The sequence below is a fragment of the Aotus nancymaae genome, unplaced genomic scaffold, assembly GCF_030222135.1.
Source record: "Aotus nancymaae isolate 86718 unplaced genomic scaffold, 86718_ANA_hifiasm-v0.15.2.pri h1tg000092l, whole genome shotgun sequence".
Lineage (NCBI taxonomy): Eukaryota > Metazoa > Chordata > Mammalia > Primates > Aotidae > Aotus > Aotus nancymaae.
The window spans coordinates 9,827,255-9,844,990 of record NW_026988507.1 but is presented as its reverse complement, the minus strand read 5'-3'; the positions used below and the strand labels follow the sequence as shown (position 1 = coordinate 9,844,990).

Sequence of the window (17,736 nt, the reverse complement as noted above, 5' to 3'; positions counted from 1 at the left end):
TCCTTCACCATGACTGAGGAAAATGGCTCTAAAAGATGAGAGCGATTACTGTAGCTCCAGAATTCTGTGATTCCATGTCTTACTCTGAATAACAATCACAAAGCATCAGAAGTTTAGGCCCAAATATTGCAGACACAATAAAGTGAATTACATTTTAAAACATCTAAACTTGGGGAGCAGAGTTCCAAATAAGGTAGGACTTGAGATTCAACTCTGATTTATAAAGCAGAGACTAAGAAGAGTATTTATGAAAGCAAAGCCATGTTTGGATACATAAAAGTGCAATAAAATTCAAGCTGAAGTTAAAATCCCTGTCTGGAGCAGCGATGTCCATTTATGCCTGATCCTTTTAGCTTTTCCACGATGAAGACTTTGTCACCTGTTCCAGAGAGATCTATTTGTCCAGTATTGTTTCCACAGAGCAAAGCAGAAAACAGTCTCTGCACATTTTGGCTTCATCTGTGTTTTATGTGTGGTGACACTCCTGTTCCCGTCAGTCAGGAAATCCGGTAAAGTAAAACCAATCTTCTGATGAAATGGGCACAAATCAAAGAACTTGTGAGCTTCACGAAAACCTTGAAGTGAAATATACACAGCTTTAATATTGAATATATTTATTTGTTTTAAATAATATGTAGTCAAAAGAAGAGCTAATCTGTAAAAGCAACAATAACAACAACAAAAAGAATTGCATATAAGTAAAATTTAAAGTTTACAGGATGAATTTACAGAAACCTATGAGGCTTAGGGGTAGAGGAGTTGAATATGTGAAAAGATACATCTTTTTTGATAAAAAAGACTAAAGTTTTTAAAATGAAAATTGATCTATGTTTATAAACCCTTATTAAAAATAGTAGTATTTTCTGGAGCTAAGTAAGCTAGTGTAAAATTTGCATGAAAAAATTAATATGTATGAGTAGTCAGAATTTTTTAAAAGAGTGTTAATTCATATGGCCTAACTCCAAAAGATAATCAAATGTATACAATTTTAGTAATTAGGATGGTGTGATACTGGCACTAGAGGAGACACATCAGTGCCACATAATGGTGGCTCAGGAAATAGACTCAAATAAAAATGTGCAATGTTATGATATTCCTCAACCACTGGGAGGAAAATAGATTACTCAATTACTTGTGTTGGAATAACTAACTCTGCAGCCATTTGGGGAAAGCAAAGGAAGCTGAATATTTATCTTACTTCTTTTGCCAAAGCAAATTACAGATGGATGAGATTTAAAGTCTATAATGAAATTGGTGTATGCACATATTAAAAGTTTCAGCTATAATTGTTATTAACAAATTATAATGAAGCACCTTGTTGGAGGGAAATTTGGTAATATGTATCAAAATTAAAATGCACATATTTTCTGATCAGCAATTCCATTCTAAGAATTTTTAATGTAGATATACTTACTCATGTACAAAAAGATTATTAGACATGAATATTCACTGTGGCATGATTTGTAATTAAAACTGTGGCAACAAACTAAATGTTTACACGGTAATCATTCATGCTGTTTGCCAAATATTTTTAGTTCTCCACCTTCTGGTGATTCTGGCATAGTATTTAGTAGTTAGGTTGAAACATGTGACTAGTTTTGGTCAGGGAGTTGTAAATGGAGGAAATAGCTGGTGAGGCATCTTACGGAATATTCTCAGGTGCGATGCCCTGCAGTGTTTGAGATAGTAATTGCTCCATCAGTAGAGGTCCCTGAGGGACTGCAACAAGCAGAGTCCCCTCCTGACCTGCAACACATATGTAGCATGAGCAATAATGGAACTTATTATTTTTTCAGCTATAAAATTTTGAGATTGTTATTGCTGCTTAATTTAATCTTTCCTGACATACAATACTCATCAATAGAGACTAATCAGATAAATTATACAATTTCCAAATTGTATCATCCTATGTCAATATTAAAAAACAATGAGGTGAGATTCCTAATGTGCTGCTATGGAAATATCTTCAATTTTCTATGTGTATGAATGTATTCCCCAGGTATTCATTTTTTCCTTCCTGTATGTTGACACATTATGCACACTTTTGGATAAAATTAGTATATTTCCACCTCTTTATGTCCTCTCCCTCTCTGTGATCACCCAATTGTAGCAAATTATATGTTTGCTTTTTTTTTTTATAGCTTTAGCTATATAAAATTTTCTAATAGTTTGTGGTTCTTGGAGTTAGGATATCTGAATTTCAATCTGACACTACTACTTACAGACTATGCACCCTGGACAAGTACTTAATGTCTTGGTTTTATTATGTGTAAAATGGAGATAATAACTGATTTTTTACTTAGAGTTGTTGATTTTATAAAATAATTCATGCAAAAGTATCAGTACAATCCTTCGCACATAGAACGCACTCAATAAATATTAATGTTATTACTATTACATTTGAAAGTATCTTTTGTCCCCTGGCTACAAAAGATGAGGAAATCAGAGAATTTACACTTTCATATCTCCTGGTTTCCCACCTACTTTTGTTCAATAAATTAACTCCACATTGATAGGGTAGATAATATTTATATTCAGCTTTGTAACTATACTTCCTAAGTTTGTGTTTATCTTATTCCTACAGTTATTTGAAATCAGTCTTCATCTCAGGTCCTTCTGTTACTGTTTTTCCACTCATCTTTTAGTTGTCTAAATTAAACTTTAAAAAGTTTAATTACCTGAATATTTTAGTGTTTATATTTTGTTCTTATTGTTTTTGCTTTTACGTTTAGACTCTTAAAAAAAAAGTTTTGTTGGTTGTAAAATACTGTGTTTTTTTGTTTGTTTTGTTTTTTCTCCCTTGAGGTATTGGTAGGCATTTCACTGTGTTCTAGTACCAAATGTCTTAATAGAGAAGTCTGAGGCCAGCTTCGTTTGTTTCTTACTTTTAAGTGCTTTGATATTTTTGCCTGGCTGCCGAAAGGATTTTTTTTCTCTTGAAATCCAGCCACTTTATTAGGGTATATCTCAATGTTAGTCCTGGGATCTGATATCCTCATTCTATCATACATTCAATTTTTTTTTCCAGGAAAGTTTTCTTGAATTGGATCTTCATATACATATAAACATACACACACACATATATATTTGCATATATATGGTAAAGATATTAAGAACAAAGGTAGATGCTTTATAAATATCAATTTGATATAATTTTAAAATGAAAATAAGCTTACGGTGCATTTTGAGTTTGGAAGCAGAACTGGATATTCTTCTTATTATTATTTTTAATACAAAAATAGAGACAGGGTCTCACTGTGTTGCCCAGGCTGGTCTCAAACTCCTTGACTCAAGCAATCCTTTCTCGACCTCCCAAAGTGCTGAGGTTACAAGTGTGAACCACTGTGTACAGCCTAAATATCTATATTTTTCTCTTTCATTATTTTAGCTCTCTTCTTTGGGGCTATTGGTCATCTGATGCTGGATGTCTTTTGTCTTAATCTTTCAATTTTTCAAAGACTAATCCAGAGACCAGTATTTATCAGTATGCCATTTACTCATAGACAAGGGACAGCATTCCACACATTTAGCTTATTTATTAAAATCAAAGACGAGATTTATAAGATAAAAAGGATAAAGGGAGAAAACAAAACACAAATTATCTGGGAATGTGAGTCTGTTTTCTTTTCTTTGGCTAATCTACTTAGCTCGTGGCTAGGAAAGAGGCCAGCGTAGATGTTTTTCCATTGAGCTGGCTAGCTCACCGTTTCAGTGTTTATGGATTCTCTGAAAAAAAACTTGGAGAGTTGTAAAGCATAGGTGGTAGGGTGCTGCCATTTTTCTGTTGGCATCTCCAGAGTTTCACTTGAAAAACACCCGCTAAGTAGACACTAGTAAATTGATTTTAATCCCTATTTGAGCATCAATGCAATAAATTACTATTTCAAGATGGAGCATTAGATAAATGAAGGAAATTCTATTGTAGGCTTGTAAATATCATGATATTTATCCCTACATAATACATATACGTGTATATACATATTAATTTTTAAACATTTACTTAGCTATTAAAAATCAAATGCTCATATTTAAAATTATCAGTGTATTAGGTTCACCATCACATGTTATCATGTGATACTTTGAATTCTCTTTCTGCGTAGACAAATCAGAGATTATCTGTTGCAAGTCATTAGTTATCACTGACCTGGACTGAACTGGTTAGAACCTAGAGGAGTTCCAGGTAAAGGGACCAGTAACTAAGTAGAAACTTGTTAGATGTAGAGATATTAAGGACAAAGACAGGTGCTTTGTAAATATCTATTTGATTTAATTTTAGCATAAAAATAAACCTATGATGCACTTTGAGCTTGGGAGTAGAAGTGGATCCATAATTTTCAGTGTTTAGTATAAAATGGAAAGGGAGCACTCCTTGTTTGAAAAGTGTTAAGGATTTTACAAGAGTGACAACAGGACATTGAAGCAAGTGCTCTCTGAACATGAAGCTGTGTATGATTGTACAAATACACACCTGTGAAGCAGGCCTTGCCTGCCAAACAGGCATGCTGGTACTATTAATCAAGCAGAAAGTTCAGAATGACATTCTGACTTTTTTTGGTAGAAGATACTAAACTTTTGGACTTGAAATTCTGAGTTTAAAATACTGGCATCAAGCAAAAAGAAATCTGGGCTTAGAACTTGAGAAAGCTTAAACTTGTGCTTTGTCTTGTGTGCTCACAGGTTTCTGTGTCATGATTTTTTTCATCCGCACTTTGGGACAGTAGTGTGTCTACATCATAAAGGTTTTGGGAGGATTAAGTAGGTGAATACATATGAAGTACTTAAAAGAATGTCTGGCACAGAGCAAGTGCTACACAGGTTTTGGTATTGTTATTGTGGTCGTTGCTATTGTTATTATGACTTGAAGTCATATTAGTGTGTAAATTCCCACTCATGAATAGAAGAAAAAAAAGAACTTTGGACAAGGTTTAGAGGTGAAAGAAGAGATTGTAAAAGACATGAGTAAAGGAATGGTTTTAAAGATTGAGAATAATTAGGGGAATACGGTGTCATGGAAATTAAGGGATGCAAAGCACCAATTAAGTTGTTATTGGACTTTTTTCTTTGAATGGTTTTAATTCAGAGTGGTTTGGAAAGAAGTCTGATTATATGAAATTAAAGGGTAGAGCAAATGTGGAGGTAGTGGGAGTAGACTTTTCTACTAATAAGTCTACCTCTTTTATTTAGAAATAGAATAAAAGTGGTAGCTTGATGAAAGAGAGGGCCGATGAAGGGAATGTCTCACTTGAGATTTTCATCTCTGAGGACAGTGCTTAGCTCAAGGCCTGACCTGTGATCATTACTATCTCAAGGTTTATTCTGTGGACAGAGATATCTCATTTCATCCTTATAACTAACAACCCTACATTGTTAGAATTGTTTTAGAAATGAGGAAGCTGAGACACACATGAAACCATCCTTCCAATTTCACTTTGCACAACTTTGAATTTCTTTATGGTTCTTTAATAAAAATACCACCTTTTACTTACCACTTCTGAGTAGTAATTGTCTAACTGAGTAATTGTTACTTCATTCATTAATGGTTCTTAGATTTATTTAACAGTTTTCAGATTCACAGAATTTAAACCCAAATTTAATTGGTCCCCAAGCTGATGTGCTTTTACTACTTAGGGAGTTGGTAAGATGGAAATATTGACAGGAAAAAAAACGTCAAGGGAGACAATGTCTTATTAATGTGATACATGAAATGATGTCCAAGCTGAGCAATTAAAAATGTGAGGTAGAAAGACACAGGGTGAGAAACTGATGCTTCTCCTCAGCCTCTATGAAAAAGATACAGAATAAAGATAATTGAGAGGCATTAGGGGACTAGAGTGAGAAAGCGATAGAAATCTGTTCACTGAGAGTACAGAAATGAGGAAGCTTGGAAGGCAGAAGAATTTGGTCAAAGATGTCTGACTCGAAGCTATTTCAGCTCTATGGATTATCTGTGGAGGAGGCCATCACATCTTTGGAGTGGAGGTATCATGAAACTAGTGTCTGCAACATATCATCTAAATGAAAGCAAAATTCCTGAGAAGGATGGCATTATAATTTTTGAAAGAAAAGCTATGAGTTGAGCATCACATCAAGGTAGATGTTTGGAGTGTATTGCTTGTGAGTGAAAAGGCATAGATGATCAGAATAAAAGTTAGATGTAGCTGGTGCAGTGGCTCATACCTGTAGTCCCAGCATTTTGGGAGGCCAAGGCAGGCGGATCATGAGGTCAGGAGTTTGAGACCAGCCTGACCAACATGGCAAAACCCTGTCTCTACTAAAAATACAAAAATTTGCCGGGCATGATGGTGCTTGCCTGTAGTCCCAGCTACTCAGGAGGCTGAGGCAGCAGAATTGCTTGAACCTGGGAGGCGGAGGTTGCGGTGAGCAGAGATTGTGCCACTGCACTCCAGTCTGGGTGACAGAATGAGACTCTGTCTCAAAAAAAAAAAAGAGTTAGATGTATGTTGCAGTTTTTTCTTCATTGATGAGTACTGTGGCTTGGACAAAGAAGTGACTTCTATTAAAATACCTTTGTAATGTCAAATCTTCTGGAGGAAATTCAGATTAAAGAGGTTGGATGATGTCATAATTAAGATCCTGGCCTTTTAAGGTGGACACATTTATATTCAAATCCTAGGCCCAATACTTAGTAGCTCTGTGACTTGAGCTCTTATTTCTGCATCTTTAAAGTTTGGCAAACCTGTTACATGAAGCTTTTGAGGCGATAAATGAAATAAGGCATGCAAACCACTTGCAGTAAAGAGTAATTCTCAATATTTTCTATGTTGAGAGGCAGCATTGTATTTTATTGGTCAAGTATGTAGACTTTGGAGTCAAACATATTTGGTTTAGTTTTATCTCTGCAATTTATAGTTTGTGTGGACATTCAGAAATATCTCAACCATTCTAACCCTCAATAAACTCATCTTCTAATGAGAATGATATCAGTATGGATTTCATGAGATCATGAAAAAAAATGCCTAGAAAGTATTTATCACAATGCCTGGCACAGAACAAGTTCTCAATAATTGTTAAAATGCTAGCTCTTGTTCTTCATAATGAATATTAATAATTAGTATTATTATTAGAAAACAAAAATCAAGGATACTAATTTGTATTTGAATTACTTTATATTTTGTCAATTTATAACTGGTCTAATTAAGGTAAGCATTAAGATCTCATTTTTAACAGCAGGTAATCTTTTGATTTTAGTTCATTGGAAATCCTGGGATTCAGAAATGTGGATTAAAAGTAGTTTCTTCTATTGCACATTTTCCTGATGCGTTAGAGATGTTATCCCTGGAAGGTGCTATGGATTCGGTGCTTCACACACTGCAGATGTATCCAGATGACCAAGGTCAGTATAGTTTGAACTCAGGATTTAGAATAGATTTTTTGTAAGCCATTAGCTGGTGAGTAGATGTCTTTAAATATTTTTCTTCAGTTTTGAGATTTAAAACAATTCTTTTTTTTTTTAATTCTAGAAATTCAATGTCTGGGTTTAAGTCTTATAGGATGCTTGATTACAAAGAAGAACTTATGCCTAGGAACTGGACATCTGCTAGCAAAAATTCTGATTTCCAGCTTACAACGATTTAAGGATGTTGCCGAAGTACAGACTAAAGTATGTGCATTATCTTGAAAAGAATTTGGGAACTCGTACAAATTTCGCTTTCGGAGCAGTTTGTATAATTCCCACTTTGCATGAAAGCAGTATTCTAATTAAAGGAAAACCATTTATCATTTTGTAGTACTTAAATTGTACAAGACAAAGAAAATTGGATTGAATTTCTAAAGATCCAGTGTTTCATTATTAAATCTCTAAAATCAGCATGATTATTCACCATTTATCTTTCCCGTAAAAGTTCAGAGAATGTGCTAAGAAATCCCAGCTAGCTGGATTTATTTGCTTAGATTTTAGATAAACAGAATTTATAAATATTTCAAAGTTTGTCACTCTCTGGTTTTACTGTAGGTTGCTTACTTCTAGTGATTTTGCTTGTTGATTTTTTTTCCAAGCAGGGAAAAAATGTTTTTAACATTTTTCATCAAGCAAAATTTAAAACATGATATATAATAACTATCTTTATAAGGAGTTCAAGATATTGGCCTGGCGTTAGTTCAGGGGAGATTAAGAAATAAATTCTGCTTTTTTTTTTTTTAAATTGTAGTAAAACAAATAGTTTAAAGAGTTTCTTCCTTGGTTGTGGAGTTTGCAACTTTCATAAACTACACTAAGTTTTTTTTTTTTTTTTTTTGAGACAGGGTCTCACTCTTACCCAGGCTAGAGTGCAGTGGAGCAAACACGGTTCACTGCAACCTCTGTCTACTGGGCCCACCCTCCTGGGGGGGCGCAAGTGATTCACCTCAGCCTCCCGAGTAGCTGGAACTACAGGTGCACAAATGGCTAATTTTTAAAGTTTTTTTTAATAGAAACAAGATTTTGCCATATTGAGCATGCTGGTCTCTAATTCCTGAGCTCAACCAATCTCAGAGTGTTGGGATTACAGATATGAGCCATGGCACCTGGCCAATTTTATTAGTATGTATTAGAGGTAATAAAATATTATAAGTTAAGATGATCTTTGGTGGGTTTACCCAAGCTAAATAATACTAAGGTAAAAAACCCAATCTTGCTTTAAAACATATAGGTGAAGAGGACAGATTCTGGGGATGTGCTTAAGGTGGTTCTAAAACGTAATGGTATTCTTTATAAATAACTTACTATTAGAATGTAATCCTCAGAGTGCCCTCAGCACTTCTCCATACACTCAACATAAATGAAATGTAGGAGTTCACACTAGTCTCTTCGAGGTAAGCATTTCAGAAGACAACACAAAAAGTTGAGGGATATGCTAGACTCTCTGGATAACTTAATCTGCAATATTATAATAAAAATTTTTACTCTATTGATGTATTTCGATGTGTAGTTCTGATCCAACCGTTTTAATCCTGTTTAATATCTGGATTTCATCCTATAGCTATAGCTTTAGACAAGCACCTTTGATAACCAAATTTATGGGGATTAGTTCTTTTTCCTGCTTTGTTACAGGATGGTTTGTTAACTAGCATTTTATTCTTTGTGTCTGCTGTATTTCTTAGTCATGAGAGAGGAGGGAGTATTTATTTATAGGATAAATACTTCAAAGTACAAACCCAATATAGCTATAGTTAAATGAACATTCTAGGTATTGTTTCATATACAAACTCTCTCTGCTTTATACTATTTATTCTTTTTGCCTGTAATTGCTTATTTTATTATTTTTTCTTATACTTTCAGGGATTTCAGACAATCTTAACAATCCTCGAATTGTCAGCATCTTTTTCCAAGCTGCTGCTGAATCATTCATTTGACTTAGTAATATTCCATCAGATGTCTTCCAATATCATGGAACAAAAGGATCAACAGGTACAATGTTTTTCACTTGCATACTAAATGTTATGTATTTAGCTGACTCTAATTCTCATTTCCACTTTTTTAGTTTCTAAACCTCTGTTGCAAGTGTTTTGCAAAAGTAGCTATGGATGATGACTTAAAAAATGTGTTGCTAGAGAGAGCCTGCGATCAGAATAACAGCATCATGGTTGAATGCTTGCTTCTATTGGGAGCAGATGCCAATCAAGCAAAGGAGGCAACTTCTTTAATTTGTCAGGTAAATATTCAAGGCCTCACTGTGTCTTTGCTTATTATTCTTAAATGATGTAAGTAAGAGCCCTGCCACTGTGTGTCTCTTACTTACATCATATTATTCTTCACTACAGAAATTTGCCAGTTTATTGCAATTGCTTGTGTCTTGTATTAGGGATTTAGATTTATAGAATTCCAGAAATCATAGGGTCCTTGAGGTGTTACCCAGTCCAATCTTTCATTTTATCTGTTTACTTATCTTGTTAAGTTGATAAATAACTTTGCAAATGTGTTCCTTACTTGGCATCTCTACAACTTGTTCTCCAGATACACTCAACATAACACATAGTTCCAATGTTTTGATGATTTTTTAACATTTTTTTGGGATGTTTTTAGTATTCTAGAAAGTTCTCCCCTGAGGGCTACTGCACACAGCTATGCAGGCTGTGGACAGCACACTTTTCCGGGTGCTATTCACATGGACATGAGTTGCTATTGGCCAAAGTTGTGTAACACTGTGGTCTTTCTTTCCTTCTCCCTTCCCTCCTGAACCATGCAAACACATATCTATCTATACGATTGTTTTGCTCTTCCTTCAAAATATAATTCAAATAATCTTTCTTTTATAAAGTCCTCCCCACACCTGCAAACCTCCAAACAAAATTAAGATTTACTTCTTCTGTCAGTCCGTGAAAATATATACATATCTCTTGTATACTTGGAGAGTTGTATGAAAATAACAGTGTACAGTGTTCATCTTTGTATCATTCAGAATATCTTAACTCATTGCTTTATATACAGTATGTATTCAACAAATACTTACTAAATTCATTGCTTATATTTCAGATTTGTATTATTTGTTTAAATGTTAGAATTTATACTAGCATTCAGGTAACACTATGTCTATTTTCTAGAAATTTGATATTTCTAACAAAGCAATTATGTAGTGACTTAATACACATTATTAAATAATCAGTAAAATTCTATGTTTGCCAATAACTTACTTTTTAAGACTTACTGTATTTAATTTCCTCCTTGCCTATAGATTGAAATCAATTTGTTAACTGTTAAGATTAAGTTAGTGCTAATTAGTAATCAACATAAAAAGAAACAGAATTTGTAACCCATTTTCATGCACCATTTATGCATTAAAATCACATAAACATTCTAATTATTTGAATTTAGTCAAATTTCCTTTAAGCAAGTAACATTAAAAATAGTAGCTTCTCTTTATTAAAGATAATTAAATTTTTCCATTAATAATTTAGTTCATTTTTACTGTGCATCTTTTGCGGGCAGATTATTGCATTAATGTTAATTGAAAATACCAAAGAAGTGAAAAGAAACTCCCCCTTCCAATGTTAATTGAAAATACCAAAGAACTAAAAGAAACTTCTTTTTCCAAGTCCACATTAAGGAAACAACTTACCTAAAAGCACCTGAGTACAACTGTATTACATTCCCCGCAGGAAATCATCAACTCTTCTTTCAATTCATCCAAATCTTTCTATACAACAAGATTTTTATTTTATTCCTCTTCCCATATTCTTTTGAACTGTATGTGCTTATTTTTATCTTTTCTTCTTAAAACAAAATCTTAAATCCAAGGATTATGTATTAAATTTAAAAAAATTATCCCAGTTGTCAGAGGTTATTTATATCTAGCAAATAATAAATGCTGATTAAATCTTGTGGATGAATTTATTGTATGTACATTATTTGAGTCAGAGCAAAACAAGGTAATCAAGACTGTTTATTCATTTACCAAGAGGTTGCATGTTGAAGAACTATATAGAGCAAGGGTGGAGTTGTGTTGGGCTTCCTGCAGAGAGTTTAATAATGGAAGGTACATGATGGGTAGAAAAGAATATGGAGGGTTAATACTGGGTATGCAAATGCATGGATAGAAATCTCAAGGTAAAACTCATCAAATCATGGTGGAAAAAGTATAGTGAAGTATATAAAGATAATATGAGGCTGGGCATAATGGCTCACATCTGTAATCCCAACACTTCAGTATGTTGAGGTGGGCAGATCACTTGAGCCAGGAGTTTGAGACCAACTTGGGAAACATAGTGAGACTCCATTTCTACAACACAAACCAACAAAGAAAAAACCATGTGTGACGGGACATACATGTAGTCCTAGCTTCATGCAGAGTGGCTCATGCCTGTAATCCCAGTGTTTTGGGAGGTCGAGGCAGAGGATCAGTTGAGCTCAGGAGTTTGAGACCAGCCTGGGCAGCATAATAAGACCCCCATGTCTACAAAAAATCAAAAAATTACCTGGGCATGGTGATACCTGCCTATAGTCCCAGCCACTTGAGAGGCTGAGGTGGGAGGATGACTTGAGCCTGGGAGGTTGAGGCTACAGTGAGCTGAGATTGCACCACTGCACTCCAGCCTGGGCAACAGAGCCAAACCTGTCAAATACAATACAATACAATACAATACAATACAATACAATACAATACAATACAATACAATACAATACAATACAATACAATACAATACATACAATACAATACATACAATACAATACAATACAATACATACAATACATACAATACAATACAATACAATACAATACAATACATACAATACAATACAATACCGTACAGTACAGTACAGAACAGAACAGTACAGTACAGTACAATACAAAATAAAATACAATGAAGGCTAAGGTAGGAGGATAACTTGAGCCTAGGAGGTCAAGGCTGCAGTGAGCTATGATTGCCCACTGTACTGCAGCCTTGGTGACAGAGCAAGACCCTGTCTCAAAACAAACAAACAACAAAACCAAATACCTCTTTCATGCTCATTACCACCTGGGCACTACTCCAAATACTTTACACAAGTTAATCCTCCCTACAACCTATGAATAGGTCGAATAGGTTCTAATGTTATTTCCATTGTACAAGTGAGAAGTTGAGGCACCGAGGGATTAAGTAACTGGCCTAAGAACAAGCTCCTGGTAAACAGTGCAAACCCTGCCTCCACAGTGCCTGCTGTAATCTCCTGGCTACACAGCAGGTTCACGGTAGTGGTGGTAGTGGTGTTCATTTACTCTAAAATAACAGTTTGAATAATTTGGTTTTGATTGCTGCATTTATTGTAAATTAGATGATGAGAGAAAGATTACAGGGATAAGAAATTATACTTTTGATAATCTTTAGTTATATTGTGAATTTTCTTCATTATTATTTAAAAGTAAAACTAAATATCTGTGAGCAATAGTATTTTCCTGTTGTGAAGTTGAAATTACTTTCATAAATGTGTGAATATTCTAAAGGCAATGACTGTGGGTTTTGAAGAAATTAACTCTTATTTTTTGCTGGCATTTATTTCTTTTCTCAGATTCACTTTCTCAAGTCTCTCTCTCCTCATGGCACCATATGCCCAAAGTCAGCTTGGATAGTTTGGATCCTCAAAGGAAAATTCCTTCCACAATAATGTGCAGAGCTTAGTGCTAGATAATTAGTAGAGAATATAAAAGAGGTTTCTTGTTTCAAGATAGTTTACAGGACGGTATGGGTCAGGGGCATTGATGAGAGCATAAAACATAAATCACTTTAGTACAAAGTAAGGAGTGAGTGGCATATCTTAGAGAAAAAAGGTTACTGGGCTACAGGAGAAGGCATTTGTGACTTTCCCTCCCTCCCTCTCTCCCTCCCTCCCTCCCTCCCTCCCTTCCTTCCTTCCTTCCCCCCTTCCCCTTCTACCTCCCTTCCTTTTAATTTTGCTATGAGCTCTTAAAGAGAATTTTTATAATTTGCTATTTATATCAAATATATTTCCTAGGTGTGCTAGGCTTCAGGAATACAGTTTGGATTGCAGTAATATACAGGCCTTTGCATTCTAGTAAGAAAGTACATGAGTATGTATGTTTGTGTGCTTAGTGCTATATTAAAAGAAATGGATGGGGGCCTGGAGGAGAAATGGTGTGTATGGCCTGAGAGGTTGGTAGCAAGGACTTCTCTGCAAAAAATTTTGAAAACAATTTTTCAAGAATGAACACCTTTTTGCTGGGTGAAGAGTAGAGGAAGGCATTTAGGGTAATAGAAATAGCATAAAAAGTAATGAGTTTGAAAAATTACATGCAGTGTTTGGAAGAACGCTCTGAAGCAGCAGCATTTTAGAAGGTTTTTAAAGAGGACGGTGACTTGATCATAGCTCTGTAGTGACTTTGAGGATGGGTTGAAGGTGGGTGAACTTGGAGACTGGTGGGCATTTAGTTGGTGCCTTCCAACCACATACATGAATGTTCCCTCAAATCCCTTGGAAACACTTTAATTCTAGAAAATTCAAAAACTGTACCAATATCTTTTTCCTCTGAGTTGGTACTTTGGATCTTTGGGTCTTCTTTTCTTTCTTTTTTTAGTGTTTAATTTTGGGTAATGAAAGAAGTACAGGTCCTGAAGCCAGCAGATTTGGCTTCACATCCAAGTCTCTGTTGCTTGCCAGCTATAAGGGACAAATTATGTGTTTTCTAAATACTCATATATAAAATGGGAGTAATAATTGCTATGCCATAGGATTTTTTTTTTTAAGATTAAAGATCACGTGTGTACAGAATTTAACACAGTAACTGATGGATATTATTTCTTTTACCTATTATCTTGGTCTTCTAGTTGATAGCTCCTTTCTGGCATCTATCTTCTTTTCAAAGCTGTTCCTGAGTAGGGCCAGTGTGCATTGCCACAGGTTGCTAAGGCTTCTCCTGGCTTGCTGAGTTGTTCTAGTTTTTGTGGCACTTAGCAGGCTAATCTACCCTGAATACATGTTCTGAAAACATAACATTCAGAGGAAGGTCGAAGACTGAGAGACAAGGTATATCTTTGAGGAAATTCAGATGCTTGTCCTCAGGAGCACAGGAAAACCAGACAGGAGTAATGATTGTCCTTTGCATGTGGCATTAATACATTTTACAGTAGTTATATCCCCATTTAGTTATTCTATGTCACAAATAAAGGCAGGATAGTAGTTTTCTGTGTTAAGGTACTGGTCTCCCAGGTATCTTACAGTGAGAAGACAGAAGCTCAGAAAGTGTGGATAATTGGTGGAGTCTGGATATAAACAGAGATCTTGATGCCAAACCTACAGAGCTTTGTCTCCATATAATATTGTTTGTTTCCTGAAAACTGACTGTTCATGTGGCAGATTATTCATGCTATTCTGACATGTATGGCATCAATCTCATTTCATTTCCCAATCCATTCAAGGATCAGTTTTGCCATGTTTTATTTGGTTTCATTCTAAATTGGAGACGTAGAAAAAAATCACACCAAGTTTGATTTGCCAGTCTCCTAAAAGGAAGAAATATAGGTTTTTAATATACTTATTTTTTTTTCTTTAAAAGGTATGTGAGAAAGAGAGCAGTCCCAAATTGGTGGAACTCTTATTGAATAGTGGATCTCGTGAACAAGATGTACGGAAAGCGCTGACGATAAGCATTGGGAAAGGCGACAGCCAGATCATCAGCTTGCTCTTACAGAGGCTGGCCCTGGATGTGGCCAACAATAGCATTTGCCTTGGAGGATTTTGTATAGGAAAAGTTGAACCTTCTTGGCTTGGTCCTTTATTTCCAGATAAGACTTCTAATGTAAGGAAACAAACAAGTAAGTATCAACGGAATATTTTTTACAGTTATTTTTACTAGTATTTTTTTAAAGTCACTAGTCTTTTAGTGGTTATTCATGCCAGTCTGAGAGCCCTTAAGCAAAAATTTTGCAAAGGTTTGGATTTTTTTTTCGGCTATGAAATACTTCAAAATGACACATTTAAGTTATTTATGAGATAGCAAATAGGTATTTAATAAAAATAGTGCAGGTAGGGCACGGTGGCTCACGCCTGTAATCCTAGCACTTTGGGAGGCCGAGGCAGGTGGACCATCTGAGGTCAGGAGTTTGAGACCAGCCTGGCCAACATGGTGAAACCAAGTTTCTGCAAAAAATACAAAAATTAGCTGGGCTGGTGGTGGGCACCTGTAATCCCAGCTACTCTGGAGGCTGAGGCAGGGGAATCGCTTGAACTCAGGAGGTGGAGGTTGCAGTGAGCCAAGATCGTGCCACTGCACTTCAGTCTGAGTGACAAGAGTAAAACTCTGTCTCAAAATAAATAAATAAATAAAATAAAATAATAGTAAAAAATAGAGCAGAATAGTGGGAGGTTTTTGAGGGGCTACTTTTTAATATATTGTATTTTTTATTATTAAAGTAAGACATCCCTGTTTTAAAAATAAGTAAATATAAAATTATAAAAAAAAATAAAAATACCTTATTCTAATCCCTTATAAGTAATTAATATGGATAGTTTTCTGAACTTTTTATATGCTTACATATACATATGCATTCAAATGTATGTAAAAGCATACAGACATATTTACTTGGCATTTTTAACTGAGAACATACTTACATTTCTATTAATAATGCATTTTCTTTATACTTTCAAGCTCATATGTATTTTCTGCATATTATGTGTATTCATGGTATGTTACCATCCTCTGACACCATTTCTGTCTTTTGAGCTCTCATTTATTCACACTAAACTTGTTTTTAGCATGTGAGCTCCCAGCTTTCCCTGTGTTAACTCAGTCCCATGCCTATCTCCTTCCCCATGGTCATCATACTCCATGACTCATCACCTTAAGGACCATCTTGCAAATAACATGTTTGTTTCTCTCATTTTTATGGCGTACTCACTAGCAAAACTCCAGTTTTGGTCAGTCTACTAGTTTACTTTTTCCCTCACTTTCACCCAGATAGCTAAGTGCTGCTAGAGAAAAGTACCCATCCATGCAATTTGGTGCCTTTATATATCAGGTTTTCCAACTTCTCAGTGGGCTCCAAAAGTTCCAATCAGGCTGAATTTTCCCTAGTTTCTCAAATACTTCACGTACTCTTACTTCCAGGCTTTTTCCAGTGCTACTCTCCCTATTTAACTCTAAATTCTCTCTTCACATGGCTATCTCTTCATTCTTCCTGTCTTAGCACCATCATCTGTCTGGAAGGTTCTCTTACATGACCCTATAGCACTTTATTTCTCACCTGTATTACCACTCACCACATTATATAATTTAATTTTTTCATTTTTATAATCTACTTTTTCGTAGATATTAGTACCATGAAGTCAATGTCAATTTTGTTCATGGTTGTAACCTTATCTTATATACTAACGCTTTGCACATAGCAGATGATCATTTAGAATTAAATATCCAATATTGACAAAAAATAAAAATTGTGTAATACATTATGTTGATATTGATAAGCATATATGGAAACATGCTTCATACATTGATATGAATTTAAATTGTCCTCTTCTGAGGGCAATTTGGCAATATCCACTAATGTTTTTAATATAAATACATACTCTTTGACCCAGAAATATACTGTTAGGAATCTATGATACAGACATTCTCAATGTACACAAGGAATTATATACAAAAATGCACATTAAAATATTGTTTATGATAGAAAAAGAGTATGAAAAAAACCTAAGTATTCCCCAAAAGGAACTATTCAAATAAATCATGGTACATTCATGTTGTGGAATGCTTTGCGATCACTGGCGGGGGGTGAGAGGGAGAAACATGTAGCAAATTTAATATCCTGATAAGATTACATTACTCCATGGCAAAAAAAAAAAAAAAGGAACACAGAACAGTGTTTTTAGTATGCTAATGTTGATGAAAATGCAATTGGAATATGATAGTCATAAAAGTTTGAATATGAAATAAAACTCTCTCGAAATGAGTTCTCTGGTTATCTCTGGGGTCTTTGGAATAGATTGGTTAGATCCCATGTTTCATTACTTAAACTAGTCGCACGCCAGAAACCTGCTTTCTTTAATTTTCAATATCTGATGGAGAGGAATTGTGGGCCCATGGAGAGGGATGGAGGTTAGATGTATCATTCACTATATTCTCTTTGTTCTGTATGAAATTTTTACCATTGACATGTCTTACCCAATTTAAAAAACATAGTAATGTAATTTGATTAAGTGGAGGGTATAACCGTGATTTCACTGGCAGCTGGTCTGAGTAAAGAACATTTTGGATCATTGCTGTAAAACATTTTTCAGGGACTATTTGACTGAGTGACATACATGTGTATG

The 17,736-nt window shown here is 34.9% G+C and overlaps 1 protein-coding gene across 1 annotated transcript in view; it reads left to right on the top strand.

Moving 5' to 3' along the window:
- The window catches only part of LRRK2 (leucine rich repeat kinase 2), a 147,521-nt gene that overhangs the window by 40,797 nt on the left and 88,988 nt on the right, over positions 1–17,736 (top strand). The window contains exons 15-19 of the mRNA XM_021673776.2: positions 7,210–7,354; positions 7,482–7,621; positions 9,278–9,406; positions 9,480–9,650; positions 14,984–15,242. Of these exons, the coding sequence (XP_021529451.2) occupies positions 7,210–7,354; positions 7,482–7,621; positions 9,278–9,406; positions 9,480–9,650; positions 14,984–15,242 (844 nt within the window). The remainder of the gene's footprint in view (positions 1–7,209; positions 7,355–7,481; positions 7,622–9,277; positions 9,407–9,479; positions 9,651–14,983; positions 15,243–17,736) is intronic.